The sequence below is a fragment of the Oncorhynchus tshawytscha genome, linkage group LG13, assembly GCF_018296145.1.
Source record: "Oncorhynchus tshawytscha isolate Ot180627B linkage group LG13, Otsh_v2.0, whole genome shotgun sequence".
In the NCBI taxonomy this organism is placed as follows: Eukaryota; Metazoa; Chordata; class Actinopteri; order Salmoniformes; family Salmonidae; genus Oncorhynchus; species Oncorhynchus tshawytscha.
In genome coordinates this window covers 79,385,698-79,402,936 of record NC_056441.1, presented here as the reverse complement: position 1 = coordinate 79,402,936, position 17,239 = coordinate 79,385,698, and the positions used below count along the sequence as shown (strand labels likewise).

The 17,239-nt window shown below is 38.9% G+C and overlaps 1 protein-coding gene across 1 annotated transcript in view; it reads right to left on the bottom strand.

The window, feature by feature from the left end:
• Positions 1–12,557: 12,557 nt before the first annotated feature.
• Positions 12,558–17,239, bottom strand: part of LOC112247795 (platelet-derived growth factor D-like) — a 93,817-nt gene continuing 89,135 nt past the window's right edge. The window contains exons 6-7 of the mRNA XM_042296396.1: positions 15,406–15,620; positions 12,558–12,974 (exon numbers count right to left, since the gene is read on the bottom strand). Coding sequence (XP_042152330.1) covers positions 12,840–12,974; positions 15,406–15,620 — 350 coding nt within the window. The 3' untranslated portion in view covers positions 12,558–12,839. The remainder of the gene's footprint in view (positions 12,975–15,405; positions 15,621–17,239) is intronic.

Below are 17,239 nucleotides of genomic sequence, written 5' to 3'. Positions count from 1 at the left end.
TTGAGAATTTTTGACATGGCCATGCTACTCACTTACCAATCTGCAGGTGTTTGTATGTGTGTGTGTGTGTGTGCATATACGTCTGTGCTTGTGTATTCATTTGCTCAAACAACTTAATGATGCCTAAGCCAAGTTCTGAGAAGAGGGTTACTAAGGTCTCTGTGTCACAGAGGCAAACACACAAAATCACACGCTGCAAGCTGAGGGCTCACTCAAGGCAGAGGAGTACACTGTTTTAGTAAACTCTAACTCACACTGCTGACTAAAGTGTAATCCGTTGGGCAATGAGAGTTAACACTGCGTTATGCTATGACTGTTATGTGTGTTGTTACATCTCCTCTGGAAAAGAGATGAGGCTGCTGACAGAAACAGCATTCTAGGAAAGACGGCAAACAAAAAGGACGCGGAAAAGCGGGCGAGGTTGAGTGTGAGAGTTTCTCTTTCCTAGAATAATGGGCAAACACGTGGCGGGGCTAGCTTCAGGGGAGAGGGTGCTGTCAAACAATAACAACACAGGAACTGGCTGTCATGGCAACCACAGAAACAGGAAGTCACCATGACTGTCATCTCTTGTCCCAATGAGGGCGGTACCACACGGGAAGAGGGAGCTGCTATTGGTGAACTGACTGATGAGTTACTGGCCCAGAATAGAATGTGTGGATGTATGTGCGTAATGGAGAGATGCCACAGGGATACACATCCAAATAGAACTTGTGATAAAGAGCATACATACATACATACATACATTACATACATACATTACATACATACATACATGCATACATACATACATTACATACATACATACATACATACATACATACATACATACATACATACATACATACATACATACATACATACATACATACATACATACATACATACATACATACATACATACATACATACATACATACATACATACATACATACATTACATACATACATTACATACATACATTATACATACATACATTACATACATACATACATACATACATACATACATTACATACATACATACATACATACATTACATACATACATTACATACATACATACATTATACATACATACATTACATACATACATACATACATACATACATACATACATACATACATTACATTACATTACATTACATACATACATACATACATACATACATTACATACATACATTACATACATACATACATTATACATACATTACATTACATACATACATACATACATACATTACATACATACATACATACATACATACATACATACATACATTACATTACATTACATTACATACATACATACATACATTACATTACATACATACATACATACATACATTACATACATTACATACATACATACATACATACATACATACATACATACATACATACATACATACATACATACATACATACATACATACATACATACATACATACATACATTACATTACATTACATTACATACATACATACATACATACATACATACATTACATACATACATTACATACATACATACATACATACATACATACATACATACATACATACATACATACATACATACATACATACATACATACATTACATTACATTACATTACATTACATACATACATACATACATACATACATACATACATACATACATACATACATACATACATACATACATTACATTACATACATACATACATACATACATACATACATACATACATACATACATACATACATACATACATACATTACATTACATTACATACATACATTACATTACATTACATACATACATACATACATACATACATACATTACATTACATTACATTACATACATTACATACATACATTACATACATACATTACATACATACATACATTACATACATACACACATACATACATTACATACATACATTACATACATACATTACATACATACATACATACATACATTACATACATACATACATTACATACATACATACATACATTACATACATACATACATTACATACATACATACATACATACATACATACATACATACATACATACATACATACATACATACATACATACATACATACATACATACATACATACATACATACATACATACATACATACATACATACATACATACATACATACATACATACATACATACATACATACATACATACATACATACATTACATACATACATACATACATACATACATACATACATACATACATACATACATACATACATACATACATACATACATACATACATACATACATACATACATACATACATACATACATACATACATACATTACATACATACATACATACATACATACATACATACATACATACATACATACATACATACATACATACATACATACATACATACATACATACATACATACATACATACATACATACATACATTACATACATACATTACATACATACATTACATTACATACATACATACATTACATACATACATTACATACATACATACATACATACATACATACATTACATACATACATACATACATTACATACATACATACATACATACATTACATACATTACATACATACATACATACATACATACATACATACATACATACATACATACATACATACATACATACATACATACATACATACATACATACATACATACATACATACATACATACATACATACATACATACATACATACATACATACATACATACATACATACATACATACATACATACATACATACATACATACATACATACATACATACATACATACATACATACATACATACATACATACATACATACATACATACATACATACATACATACATACATACATACATACATACATACATACATACATACATACATACATACATACATTACATACATACATACATTACATACATACATACATTACATACATACATACATTACATACATACATACATTACATACATACATACATACATTACATACATACATACATTACATACATACATACATTACATACATACACACATGCATACATTACATACATTACATACATTACATACATACATACATACATACATACATACATACATACATACATACATACATTACATACATACATACATACATACATACATACATACATACATACATACATACATACATACATACATACATACATACATACATACATACATACATACATACATACATACATACATACATACATACATATACATACATACATACATACATACATACATACATACATACATACATACATACATTACATACATACATACATACATACATACATACATACATACATACATACATACATACATTACATACATACATACATACATTACATACATACATACATACATACATACATACATACATACATTACATACATACATACATACATTACATACATACATTACATACATACATTACATACATTACATACATACATACATACATACATACATACATACATACATACATACATACATACATACATATACATACATACATACATACATACATACATACATACATACATACATACATACATACATACATACATACATACATACATACATACATACATACATACATACATACATACATTACATACATTACATACATACATACATACATACATACATACATACATACATACATACATACATACATACATACATACATACATACATACATACATACATACATACATACATACATACATACATTACATACATTACATACATACATTACATACATACATACATACATACATACATGCATGCATACATACATACATACATACATACATACATACATACATACATACATACATACATACATACATACATTACATACATACATACATACATACATTACATTACATACATACATACATACATACATACATACATACATTACATACATACATACATACATACATACATACATACATACATTACATACATACATACATACATACATACATACATACATACATACATACATACATACATACATACATACATACATTACATACATACATACATACATACATACATACATACATACATACATTACATACATACATACATTACATACATACATACATACATACATACATACATACATTACATACATACATACATTACATACATACATACATTACATACATACATACATTACATACATACATACATTACATACATACATACATACATACATACATACATACATACATTACATACATACATACATTACATACATACACACATGCATACATTACATACATTACATACATTACATACATACATACATACATACATACATACATACATTACATACATACATTACATACATACATACATACATTACATTACATTACATTACATACATACATACATACATACATACATTACATACATACATTATACATACATTACATTACATACATACATACATACATTACATTACATTACATTACATTACATACATTACATTACATTACATTACATACATACATACATTACATACATACATACATACATTACATACATACATTACATACATACATACATACATACATACATTACATTACATTACATACATACATACATACATTATACATACATACATACATACATACATACATTACATACATACATACATACATACATACATACATACATTACATACATACATACATACATACATACATACATACATACATACATACATTACATACATACATACATACATACATACATACATTACATTACATTACATACATACATACATACATACATACATTACATTACATTACATACATACATACATACATACATACATACATACATACATACATACATACATACATACATTATAAATACATACATACATTACATACATTACATACATACATTATACATACATACATACATACATACATTACATTACATTACATTACATACATACATTACATACATACATACATTACATACATACATACATACATACATACATACATACATACATACATACATACATACATACATACATACATACATACATACATACATACATACATACATACATACATTACATACATACATACATACATACATACATACATACATATACATACATACATTACATACATACATACATACATTACATACATACATACATTACATACATACATACATACATTACATACATACATACATACATACATACATACATACATACATACATACATACATACATTACATACATACATTACATACATACATTATACATACATACATTACATACATTACATACATACATACATACATACGTACATACGTAATGCATGAGGAGAAAGGAACTATAGAGCTATGAGAACACAGTTGTGACTTGTGCATGTTGTTCAGTTGTGCATCAAATCAAAGTTTATTGGTTGTGTACAAATCTGTTATAGTAGGTGCAGTGAAATGCTTGTTACTAGCACAAACAGTACAGTAGAATGTCTCGCTAAACAATACAAATACAGAAATAATAATCAAGAAATGTCAGAACGATCCATTATAAGTACGTGATGTGTATAGACAGTATCATTTCTAAAAGAATATGACATTAGGAATGCCTGCTATGACAGACTGACCCGGTGAAACTTATGATACCTTATTGATGTCATCCATTTATTTACATTTTATTAACCAATCCACAACCCACCCTCTTGGGGGACACTTGTTAAATCCACTGCAATCAGTGTAGATGAAGGGGAAGTGACAGGTTTCATATGTTTTAAGCATTAAGAGATGGATTGCATGTCTGTGCCATTCAAACGGTGAATGGGCAAGACAAAAGATTAAAGTGCTTTTGAACAGGGTATGGTAGTAGTTGCCAGGTGCACTGGTTTAAGTGTTTCAAGAACTGCAATGCTGCTGGGATTTTCACACTCAACAGTTCCCATGTGTATCAAGAATGGTCCACCACCAAAAATACATCCAGCCAATGTGACAACTGTGGGAAGCACTGGCGGTAACATGGGCCAGCATCCCAGTGGATTGCCTACGACATTTTGTAGAGTCCATGCCCTGATGAATTGAGGCAGTTCTGAGGGCAAAAGGGGGTGCAACTGTATATTAGGAAGGTGTTCTTAACATCTACTTTGTGCATGACAAGTCATTTTTCCAACAATTGTTTACAGATTATTTCACTTATAATTCACTGTATCACAATTCCAGTGGGTCAGAAGTTTTACATACACTAAGTTGACTGTGCCTATAAAAAGCTTGGAAAATTCCCCAAAATGATGTAATCAAATCAAATCAAATCAAATTTATTTATATAGCCCTTCGTACATCAGCTGATATCGCAAAGTGCTGTACAGAAACCCAGCCTAAAACCCCAAACAGTAAGCAATGCAGGTGTAGAAGCACGGTGGCTAGGAAAAACTCCCTAGAAAGGCCAAAACCTAGGAAGAAACCTAGAGAGGAACCAGTCTATGTGGGGTGGCCAGTCCTCTTCTGGCTGTGTCGGGTGGAGATTATAACAGAACATGGCCAAGATGTTCAAATGTTCATAAATGACCAGCATGGTCGTATAATAATAAGGCAGAACAGTTGAAACTGGAGCAGCAGCACGGTCAGGTGGACTGGGGACAGCAAGGAGTCATCATGTCAGGTAGTCCTGGGGCATGGTCCTAGGGCTCAGGTCCTCCGAGAGAGAGAAAGAAAGAGAGTATTAGAGAGAGCATATGTGGGTTGGCCAGTCCTCTTCTGGCTGTGCCGGGTGGAGATTATAACAGAACATGGCCAAGATGTTCAAATGTTCATAAATGACCAGCATGGTCGAATAATAATAAGGCAGAACAGTTGAAACTGGAGCAGCAGCACGGCCAGGTGGACTGGGGACAGCAAGGAGTCATCATGTCAGGTAGTCCTGGGGCATGGTCCTAGGGCTCAGGTCCTCCGAGAGAGAGAGAGAGAGAGAGAGAGAGAAAAAGAGAGAATTAGAGAACGCACACTTAGATTCACACAGGACACCGAATAGGACAGGAGAGGTACTCCAGATATAACAAACTGACCCTAGCCCCCGACACATTAACTACTGCAGCATAAATACTGGAGGCTGAGACAGGAGGGGTCAGGAGACACTGTGGCCCCATCCGAGGACACCCCCAGACAGGGCCAAACAGGAAGGATATAACCCCACCCACTTTGCCAAAGCACAGCCCCCACACCACTAGAGGTATATCTTCAACCACCAACTTACCATCCTGAGACAAGGCTGAGTATAGCCCACAAAGAACTCCGCAATGGCACAACCCAAGGGGGGGCGCCATCCCAGACAGGATGACCACATCAGTGAATCAACCCACTCAGGTATGTAATGGCTTTAGAAGCTTCTGATAGGCTAATTGACATCATTTGAGTCAATTGGAGGTGTACCTATGGATGCATTTCAAGGCCTACCTTCACACTCAGTGCCTCTTTGCTTAACATCATGGGGAAATCAATAGAAATCAGCTAAGACTTCCACATATTGTAGACCTCCACAAGTCTGGTTCATCCTTGGGAGCAAATTCTAAACGCCTGAAGGTACCACGTTCATCTGTACAAACAATAGTATGCAAGTATAAACACAATGGGACCACGCAACCGTCATACCGCTCAGGAAGGAGACGCGTTCTGTCTCCTAGAGATGAATGTACTTTGGTGCGAAAAGTACAAATCAATCCCAGAACAACAGCAAAGGACCTTGTAAAGATGCTGGAGAAAACAGGTACAAAAGTATCTATATCCACAGTAAAATGAGTCCTATATCGACATAACCTGAAAGGCCGCTCAGCAAGGAAGAAGCCACTGCTAGAAAATCGCCATAAAAAAGTCAGACTACGGTTTGCAACTGCACATGGGCACAAAGATGGTACTTTTTGGAGAAAAAAAAGGTCTGATGAACCAAAAATAGAACTGTTTGGCCATAATGACCATCGTTATGTTTGGAGGAAAAAGGGGGAGGCTTGCAAGCCGAAGAACACCATCTCAACCGTGAAGCACGGGGTGGCAGCATTATGTTGTGGGGGCGCTTTGTTACAGGAGGGACTGCACTTCACAAAATAGATGGCTTCATGAGGTGGGAAAATTATGTGGATATATTGAACTATCATCTCAAAAAATTAGTTGGGATGTTAAAGCTTGGTCGCAAATGTGTCTTCTAAATGGACAATAACCCCAAGCACATTTCCAGTTGTGGCGAAATGGCTTAAGTACAACAAAGTCAAGGTATTGGAGTGGCCATCACAAAGCCCTGACCTCAATCCCATAGAACATTTGTGGGCAGAACTGAAGAAGCGTGTGCGAGCATGGAGGCCTACAAACCTGACTCAGTTACACCAGCTCTGTCAGGAGGAATTGGCCAAAATTCACCCAACTTATTGTGGGAAGCTTGTGGAAGGCTGCCTGAAACGTTTGACCAATGTTAAACAATTTAAAGGCAATGCTACCAAATACTAATTGAGTGTATGTAAACTCCTGACCCACTGGGAATGTGATGAAGGAAACAAAAGCTGAAATAAATCATTCTCTCTACTATTATTCTGACATTTCACATTCTTAAAATAAAAGTAGTGATCCTAACGGACCTAAGAAAGATCATTGTTACAAGGATCAAATGTCAGGAATTGTGAATAACTGAGTTTAAATGTATTTGGCTGAGGTGTATGTAACCTTCAGACTTCAACTGTACATACACAGTGATTAAACTACAGTATAGAAACAGTACATGAGGTGACCAGTGTTCAATGACTCTATACACATGGGGCATCAGTCTCAAGGTGCAGGGCAGACTACCGACTAGCTGGCTTGTGATGGCTGGTCAACAACAGTCTGATGGCCTGGAGATAGTGTGTTTCTGTGTCTGTGTACCGTTAGCAGGTGGTAGCCCACTGCTGCTAAATTGTTGCCACCAATATCTGCTGAGAAACACTTTTAAACAGATAGTCCTTAGCTCAATAACTGGAAGTCTATGGGAACAGCTGGCATGTCATTGCGCTAACGCCCCACTACTACCCTTACACCACTGTGTGTATACTACTGTGTGAGTGCCTATCTGTGATAGCCAGGCAACTCACACGGTGGTATACACTATCTGTGATGAATCTCAAAAAATGACTAAGCCTGCCAACATGGGGCTGATCAGAGAGAGTGTGGGGGATGGAGACAAAGAGAAGTCTGAATGACCTATCCAAGGTGTTTAAAAAGGAAAGAAACTACCTTTATTATGCTTTTATGACAATAAAATGCCATGATCTTCATCATAATCAACCTCAACTGTCCATCAAGTGAGTTCAAAACATGGGGATTGGTTTCTACGGTTACAGACTGTGTAGCAGGATGTTCGTGTGTGGTAGTGCGAGAGGAAATTAAAGTGGAGGTGTGAAAGAATCTCAGAGGCATTTATACACACAACCATGCCAATAACCAAACACACACAACGCTTCTACTCCAAGGTCCAGGTTGAGCTCAGTTCTGTTTCAATTCAGTCATAAATGGACAAGTCCACATAGAAGATATACAGTTGAAGTCGGAAGTATACATACTCTTAGGTTGGAGTCATTAAAACTCGTTATTCACCCAACCTAATGTGGGAAGCTTGTGGAAGGCTACCTGAAATGTTTCACCAAATTTAAACAATTTGAAGGCTATGCTACCAAATACTAATTGAGTGTGTAAACTTCTGACCCACTGGGAATGTGATGAAAGAAATAAAAGCTGAAATAAATCATTCTCTCTACTATATCTGACATTTCACATTTTTAAATAAAGTGGCTAAGCCTGACAAACTGATGTCAGGAATTATAAAAAACTGAGTTTAAAAATATTTGGCTCAGGTTGTATGTCCACTTCAACCGTATCTACCATCAGCCTGAATCTTTCACATCAGCATTGCTACGGTGATTGATTTGTGAATAACCCTCCCCCTGCTGTGTTTTAGAGTGAAAAGTTCTATATTCAGAAACATTTTATGCGTGAAAAACTTTATTTATCAAAACACAGCGGATATCTTTAATAAAACAAACACAATAAATGAATGACTAAAGCATCCTGATGTTTCAGGGATCAAACAAAGGTATTCAGGCCCCTGACACATTTGTTTTGATCAAACTAAAGGCTGTAACTTTTCTGCATTTCTTTGTGAAGGTTGCATTATAAACATTCAAATAACAGAAATTAACAAACCGGTTATTTGAACAAAAAACAGAGTGGAATGTCACTTACAACCCGAGGTCAAGGAATGTGCTGAAAACTGGCAATGCCAGAGGATGCACGCACGCACACACACACACACACACACACACACACACACACACACACACACACACACACACACACACACACACACACACACACACACACACACACACACACACACACACACACACACACACACACACACACACACACATGCCTAACTGAATAAATAGGTTTTGCAGAGACTGCGGGATTAGGTTAAGGAGAGACTAGCATACAGTAAGCTATGTATTATACATTGTGGTCTGCAGTGACACTGACATACACAATGAGAACAGTCACAGAAGGAGTCAGAACAACATGAATATGGGAAAGGACATCAAACCAAACGAAAAACTGGGGCCATTTTAAATCTAATGGAAAAAAACATGATCTATGGTTCACGCATGTGTCTGTGAACAGGACTGAGACGGGGGAAAGTCATGTGTCTAATACCTTGGAGCCCGACAGTCCCACAACTGTAGTCCACATGAACAAGCATCGTCCTTCACCAGTACATGTTTCTGTACGAAGAGGCTCTGTGTTTCAGAGACACACACACACACAGACACACACACACACACACACACACACACACACACACACACACACACACACACACACACACACACACACACACACACACACACACACACACACACACACACACACACACACACACACACACACACAAACTCAACAGCTAGCTATTTAATAATTCTGCTCACCATAATGTTTAATCAAAGCCTTTTCTTAAAGCTTAATTACAATTTTCCCCTCTCCATCTCTCAGTGCCCTGTTTTGCTTTTTTAGCATGTATTAATAGCGCTTCAGTCTGTATGGCTGAAGACTTGATGTTTGGGGCTGAGGCCAGCTCCTCAGTGGAATGTGAATGGACCTTTATGAAGCCTAGAGGGGAAGAAGATCTTTGCTGTTTCTATATCACAGTGAGGGAGACGGGGAGGGAATGACTGGTCTTGTGTTCTGAGAATGTTTCAAGGTCTTTGATACACCGTCTCTCACACATGATCACAGATACAGTGCAACAGATAGTCTCTCTCACATTCTTTCCCACACACACACACACACACACACACACACACACACACACCTAGAATGCAGAAGATGATATAGTGACGACTCAGTGGATTATGCTTGGGGATTAATTGTTTGAAAACTGTGTTCATTAAGACTACACAACTCAAGGTCCAAACCGAAATAGATCTAACACCCATTCCATAGTGCAGTTCAGATACAAGGCCTGCAAATATTGCAGATATAAAATATTACAGAAATTCCAACCACATAACCCTTCCACCTGGGGTGTACAATTGTCTTTCTTCATTTGGGATGAACAATTCTCTTCATATGGGATGAACAATTATCTTGCTCTTCGTTTTGGGGTGTACAATTGTGATTCTCCACGTTGGGAACATTTCTGGTTTGGCTGTTGATATGATTGGAACGTCGTGTAGGGCGGAATGTTCCGGTCCAAACACATTCGTCTTTGATCTGTCGGAGCAGGGGGAGGGAGGGAGGGAGGGGGAATATTTGTGGAGAGGAATAAAAACAGAATGTTTTTAACTCGGCCTGGCTCTATATCCCTCCTTTTGACAAATGAAGGAGGGCGAGAAAAACAACAGCATCACAGAACAAAGCAGAACTTCACAGGAAAAGCAAATAAATAATGTTGTCTTTAGGGAGGAGTGGGAAACTTGGGTCTGCTGGGTGGGGTGGGGGGGGGTACGTGTGTGTGGTTGTGATCGGGCTAACACTGTTGTTCTGCCTCTCCATCCTCCTTCCCCAATGATTGTACAAAAACGGTTGCAGGAGAAGGACGTTCAAATATGAACATGAAAAACATAGAAAATGGCATAGACACTGTATGAACACACACACACAAACACACATACACACCAGTGGAGGTTGCTGAGGGGAGGATGGCTCATAATAATGGCTGGAACGGCGCAAATGGAATGGCATCAAACACATGTGGTTTGTGTATTTGATACCATTCCACCTTATCCGCTCCAGCCATTAACACGAGCCCTTCCACCAACTTCCTGTGATACACACATGAACAGCTCTTCAATACCTCAGTGGATCAGCCATGTTGGGGGCTCGGGCAGTGGGGGGGGTCATACCTCAGTGGATCAGCCATGTTGGGGGCTCGGGCAGTGGGGGGGGTCATACCTCAGTGGATCAGCCATGCTGGGGGCTCGGGCAGTGTGGGGGGGGTCATACCTCAGTGGATCAGCCATGCTGGGGGCTCGGGCAGTGTGGGGGGGGATTTGGGTTTTGGCTGGGTGGAAGCAGGGCACAGTTCATGGCCAAAAGGGGGTATGGGTGGCTGTGGGTGACTAGGTTTATAACAGGTTGGTATGTGGATGGATGGCAGGGGAGCGCTACAGAGAGAGAGAGAGAGAGATGGAGATATAAACAGCAGTTAGTCCCAGAGCTGTGTCCCCCTGTCCCATTGTCTCTCAGCGGGGTGGTCTGGAGGGACAAACACAGTCACAGCGCTCGTGGTGCGTCAAATGGACCTCCTCTAGGGCCCAGCTGACACGAACTGTCTGACGCCGTGAATAACCTCCCACCTCAGGAGCATACTTCAACACCTAGAGAGGGGGAGGGGGGAGAAGGCGAGAGGGGGAGGGGGGAGAAGGCGAAAGGGGAGGAAAGGCAAAAGGGGAGGAAAGGAGAAAAAGTGGAGAGCAGAGGAGAGGAGAAAGGGGGAGGAGAAATGTGGAGGAGACGCAGGGAAGAAAGGGGGATGAGAAATGGAAAGGGCAAGGAGAGGTGAGAGAAAGGCAGAGAGTTGAGAGAAAGGCAAAGGGGAGGAGAGGAGAGAAAAAAGGGGAAAGGAGAAGAGAGGAGAGAGAAAGGGGAGGAGAGGAGAAAGTGGAGAAGAGAAAGTCAAAGGGGGAGGAGAGGAGAAAGGGGAGGAGAGGAGAGAAAGGGGAGGAGAGGAGAAAATGGGGAGAGAAAATAACTTCAATGGAATAACAATGAGATGGTGGTAGTCTTAATGCCAACTTGACTAATAGTTATCTCCTCCCTCCTGTATCAAACCTCAGAACAGTTATATTCACAATTTGCTCACACACACACACGGCAGGAGGGTTCTGTTAACCCTAGTGGTTAGAGGTAAGCCAGCAATCGGAGTATTGCCATTTTGAATCAAAATATATTTCATATTTGAGATTCTCCAAAGTAACCAACCTTTGCCTTGACAACTTTTCACACCGTTGGCATTCTCTCAACCAGCTTCATAAGGTAGTCACCTGGAATGCATTTCAATTAACAGGTGTGCCTTGTTAAAAGTTAATTTGTGGAATTTCTTTCCTTCTTAATGTGTTTGAGCCAATCAGTTGTGTTGTGACAAGGTAGGGGGATATACAGAAGATAGCCCTATTTGGTAAAATACCAAGTCCATATTATGGTAAGAACAGCTGAAATAAGCAAAGAGAAAAGACAGTCCATTATTACTTCAAAACAAATTTCAAGAACATTCCAAATTTGAGGTTTTTGGTTCCAAACACTGTGTACCTTTGTGAGACGCCGAGTAGGAAAACAGATGATCTCTGCATGTGTGGTTCCCACCATGAAGCATGGAGGAGGTGATGTGATGATGTGTGGGTGCTTTGCTGGTGACACTGTCAGTAATTTATTTAGAATTCAAGGCACACTTAACCAGCATAGCTACCCCAGCATTATGCAGTGATACGCCGTCCCATCTGGTTTGGGCTTAAGTGCCAAATAATTTGTTTTTCAACAGTACAATGACCCAACACATCTCCAGGCTGTGTAAGGGCTATTTGACCAAGAAGGAGAGTGATGGAGTGCTGCATCAGATGACCTGGCATCCACAATCATCTGACCTCAACCCAATTGAGATGGGTTGGGATGAGTTGGACGGCAGAGTGAAAGAAAGCAGCCAAGTGCTCAGCATATGTGGGAACTCCTCCAAGACTGTTACAAAAGCATTCCAGGTGAAGCTGGTTGAGAGAATGCCAAGAATGTGCGAAACGGTCATCAAGGCAAAGGGTGGCTACTTTGAATAATATAGAATATATTTGGTTACTACATAATACTACATAATTTTATATGTGTTATTTCATAATGTTGATGTCTACACTATTATTCTACAATGTATAAAATAAAGAAAAACCCTTGAATGACTAGATGTGTGTCCAAACCTTTGACTGGTAGTGTAAATAACAGTCCCTTGCTCCAACCTCGACATGCGTCTTTCAGAGGGGTTGGGATAAAGTAGAAGTCAAACTTCGTTTGGACCTTGTGTACAATTGACAAATAATATGATCTTAATCTTATTTGGTCAACGTGTTAGAGGGAGGCTACAGGTAGGAGACAGGAAATTACTATCTCACACACACACCAAACCCCTACAGCATCAACAGAGAAGCAGCTTAAAGAGGCAGATGCTTCCAGAAAATGTATCAATGACAGAATTGAGAGAGAAGACAGAAGAGGTGAAAAGGAAGGAGAGAAAGACTGGTGCTGCAGTGCTGTCTGATTGCCGATGCGGTGCTGTCTGATTGCCGATGCGGTGCTGTCTGATTGCCGATGCGGTGCTGTCTGATTGCCGATGCGGTGCTGTCTGATTGCCGATGCGGTGCTGTCTAATTGCCGATGCGGTGCTGTCTGATTGCCGATGCGGTGCTGTCTGATTGCCGATGCGGTTCTAGGCCCAGAGTCTGTCTCTCTCCCTCTCTGATTATACTGTAGCTGGTTTATAATAAGATATATTTATAATGTCTGTCTGTCTGTCGGTGTGTGTGTGTGTGTGTGTGTGTGTCTGTGTGTCTGTGTGTACGTGCCAAGCCAGTCTTGATAAGAGCAGAGTGGGAGCTATAGCGGCCAAATAGGAAAGAAAGGAAACATGAACTAAGAGCTGGGCATCGGCCAAAGACGAAACACACAGCAGTCATATGAAGTCTTGGCTGGGCTACAGGTACAGCAATGGGTACAGGTACAGCCGTACCACAGCCATTCCTAATACTACATAACAGGGCATGGTGTGTGTACCTCGTGTAGTTTGTCACTGGTCTTGGCCGGGCTGCAGGTACAGCTGTTCCAGTTGTCCGTCCCACAGGCACAGTTCCCCCCACAGCGCTGCACCAGTAGGCATCGTGGGAAGAACACGGCGTTGGTGGCCCTCAGCTCCTCCCTCAGGTTGACAGAGTAGTTCCGAGGTGTACAGCTGTAGCGCTTCACGTCATCATACAGACGGTCCAGGTCAACTATGGGGGAGAGAGGGAGGGAGAGAAGGGAGGGAGGGAGAGAAGGGGAGGACAGAACATCATTGATTGCTGATTGCAATTTGTATTTACAGTCAATACCTTTAAATGAACTATATTGGCAACATTGTTTAATTTCAACAAAGCATCTTCATGTAAATGCATGGAACTGAATGAGAAGGGGATGGGGCGAATAGAGAGGCTGGTAGGTAGGAGAGATATGAGAGTAGGAGAGATATGGAAAGAACACAGAAGAGAGAGGGGGGTTGGTGTCTGCTAGGTGTGTTTGTGTCTAGGTGCTAGGTGTGTTTGTGTTTGTATCACAGACCGTAAGAGCTCTAATCCATGTGTAGTGTGTCTGTGCAGGCAGACTATTCCTGGAGTGTTGGCTAGCGTGCTAGCAAGCATACCAGACAGACTAGGCCCTATGGGCAGCATAATCAATGTATGTACAGTGCCTTGCGAAAGTATTCGGCCCCCTTGAACTTTGCGACCTTTTGCCACATTTCAGGCTTCAAACATAAAGATATAAAACTGTATTTTTTTGTGAAGAATCAACAACAAGTGGGACACAATCATGAAGTGGAATGACATTTATTGGATATTTCAAACTTTTTTGACAAATTTAAAAACTGAAAAATTGGGCGTGCAAAATTATTCAGCCCCCTTAAGTTAATACTTTGTAGCGCCACCTTTTGCTGCGATTACAGTTGTAAGTCGCTTGGGGTATGTCTCTATCAGTTTTGCACATCGAGAGACTGAATTTTTTCCCATTCCTCCTTGCAAAACAGCTCGAGCTCAGTGAGGTTGGATGGAGAGCATTTGTGAACAGCAGTTTTCAGTTCTTTCCACAGATTCTCGATTGGATTCAGGTCTGGACTTTGACTTGGCCATTCTAACACCTGGATATGTTTATTTTTGAACCATTCCATTGTAGATTTTGCTTTATGTTTTGGATCATTGTCTTGTTGGAAGACAAATCTCCGTCCCAGTCTCAGGTCTTTTGCAGACTCCATCAGGTTTTCTTCCAGAATGGTCCTGTATTTGGCTCCATCCATCTTCCCATCAATTTTAACCATCTTCCCTGTCCCTGCTGAAGAAAAGCAGGCCCAAACCATGATGCTGCCACCACCATGTTTGACAGTGGGGATGGTGTGTTCAGGGTGATGAGCTGTGTTGCTTTTACACCAAACATAACATTTTGCATTGTTGCCAAAAAGTTCAATTTTGGTTTCATCTGACCAGAGCACCTTCTTCCACATGTTTGGTGTGTCTCCCAGGTGGCTTGTGGCAAACTTTAAACAACACTTTTTATGGATATCTTTAAGAAATGGCTTTCTTCTTGCCACTCTTCCATAAAGGCCAGATTTGTGCAATATACGACTGATTGTTGTCCTATGGACAGAGTCTCCCACCTCAGCTGTAGATCTCTGCAGTTCATCCAGAGTGATCATGGGCCTCTTGGCTGCATCTCTGATCAGTCTTCTCCTTGTATGAGCTGAAAGTTTAAAGGGACGGCCAGGTCTTGGTAGATTTGCAGTGGTCTGATACTTCCATTTCAATATTATCGCTTGCACAGTGCTCCTTGGGATGTTTAAAGCTTGGGAAATCTTTTTTGTATC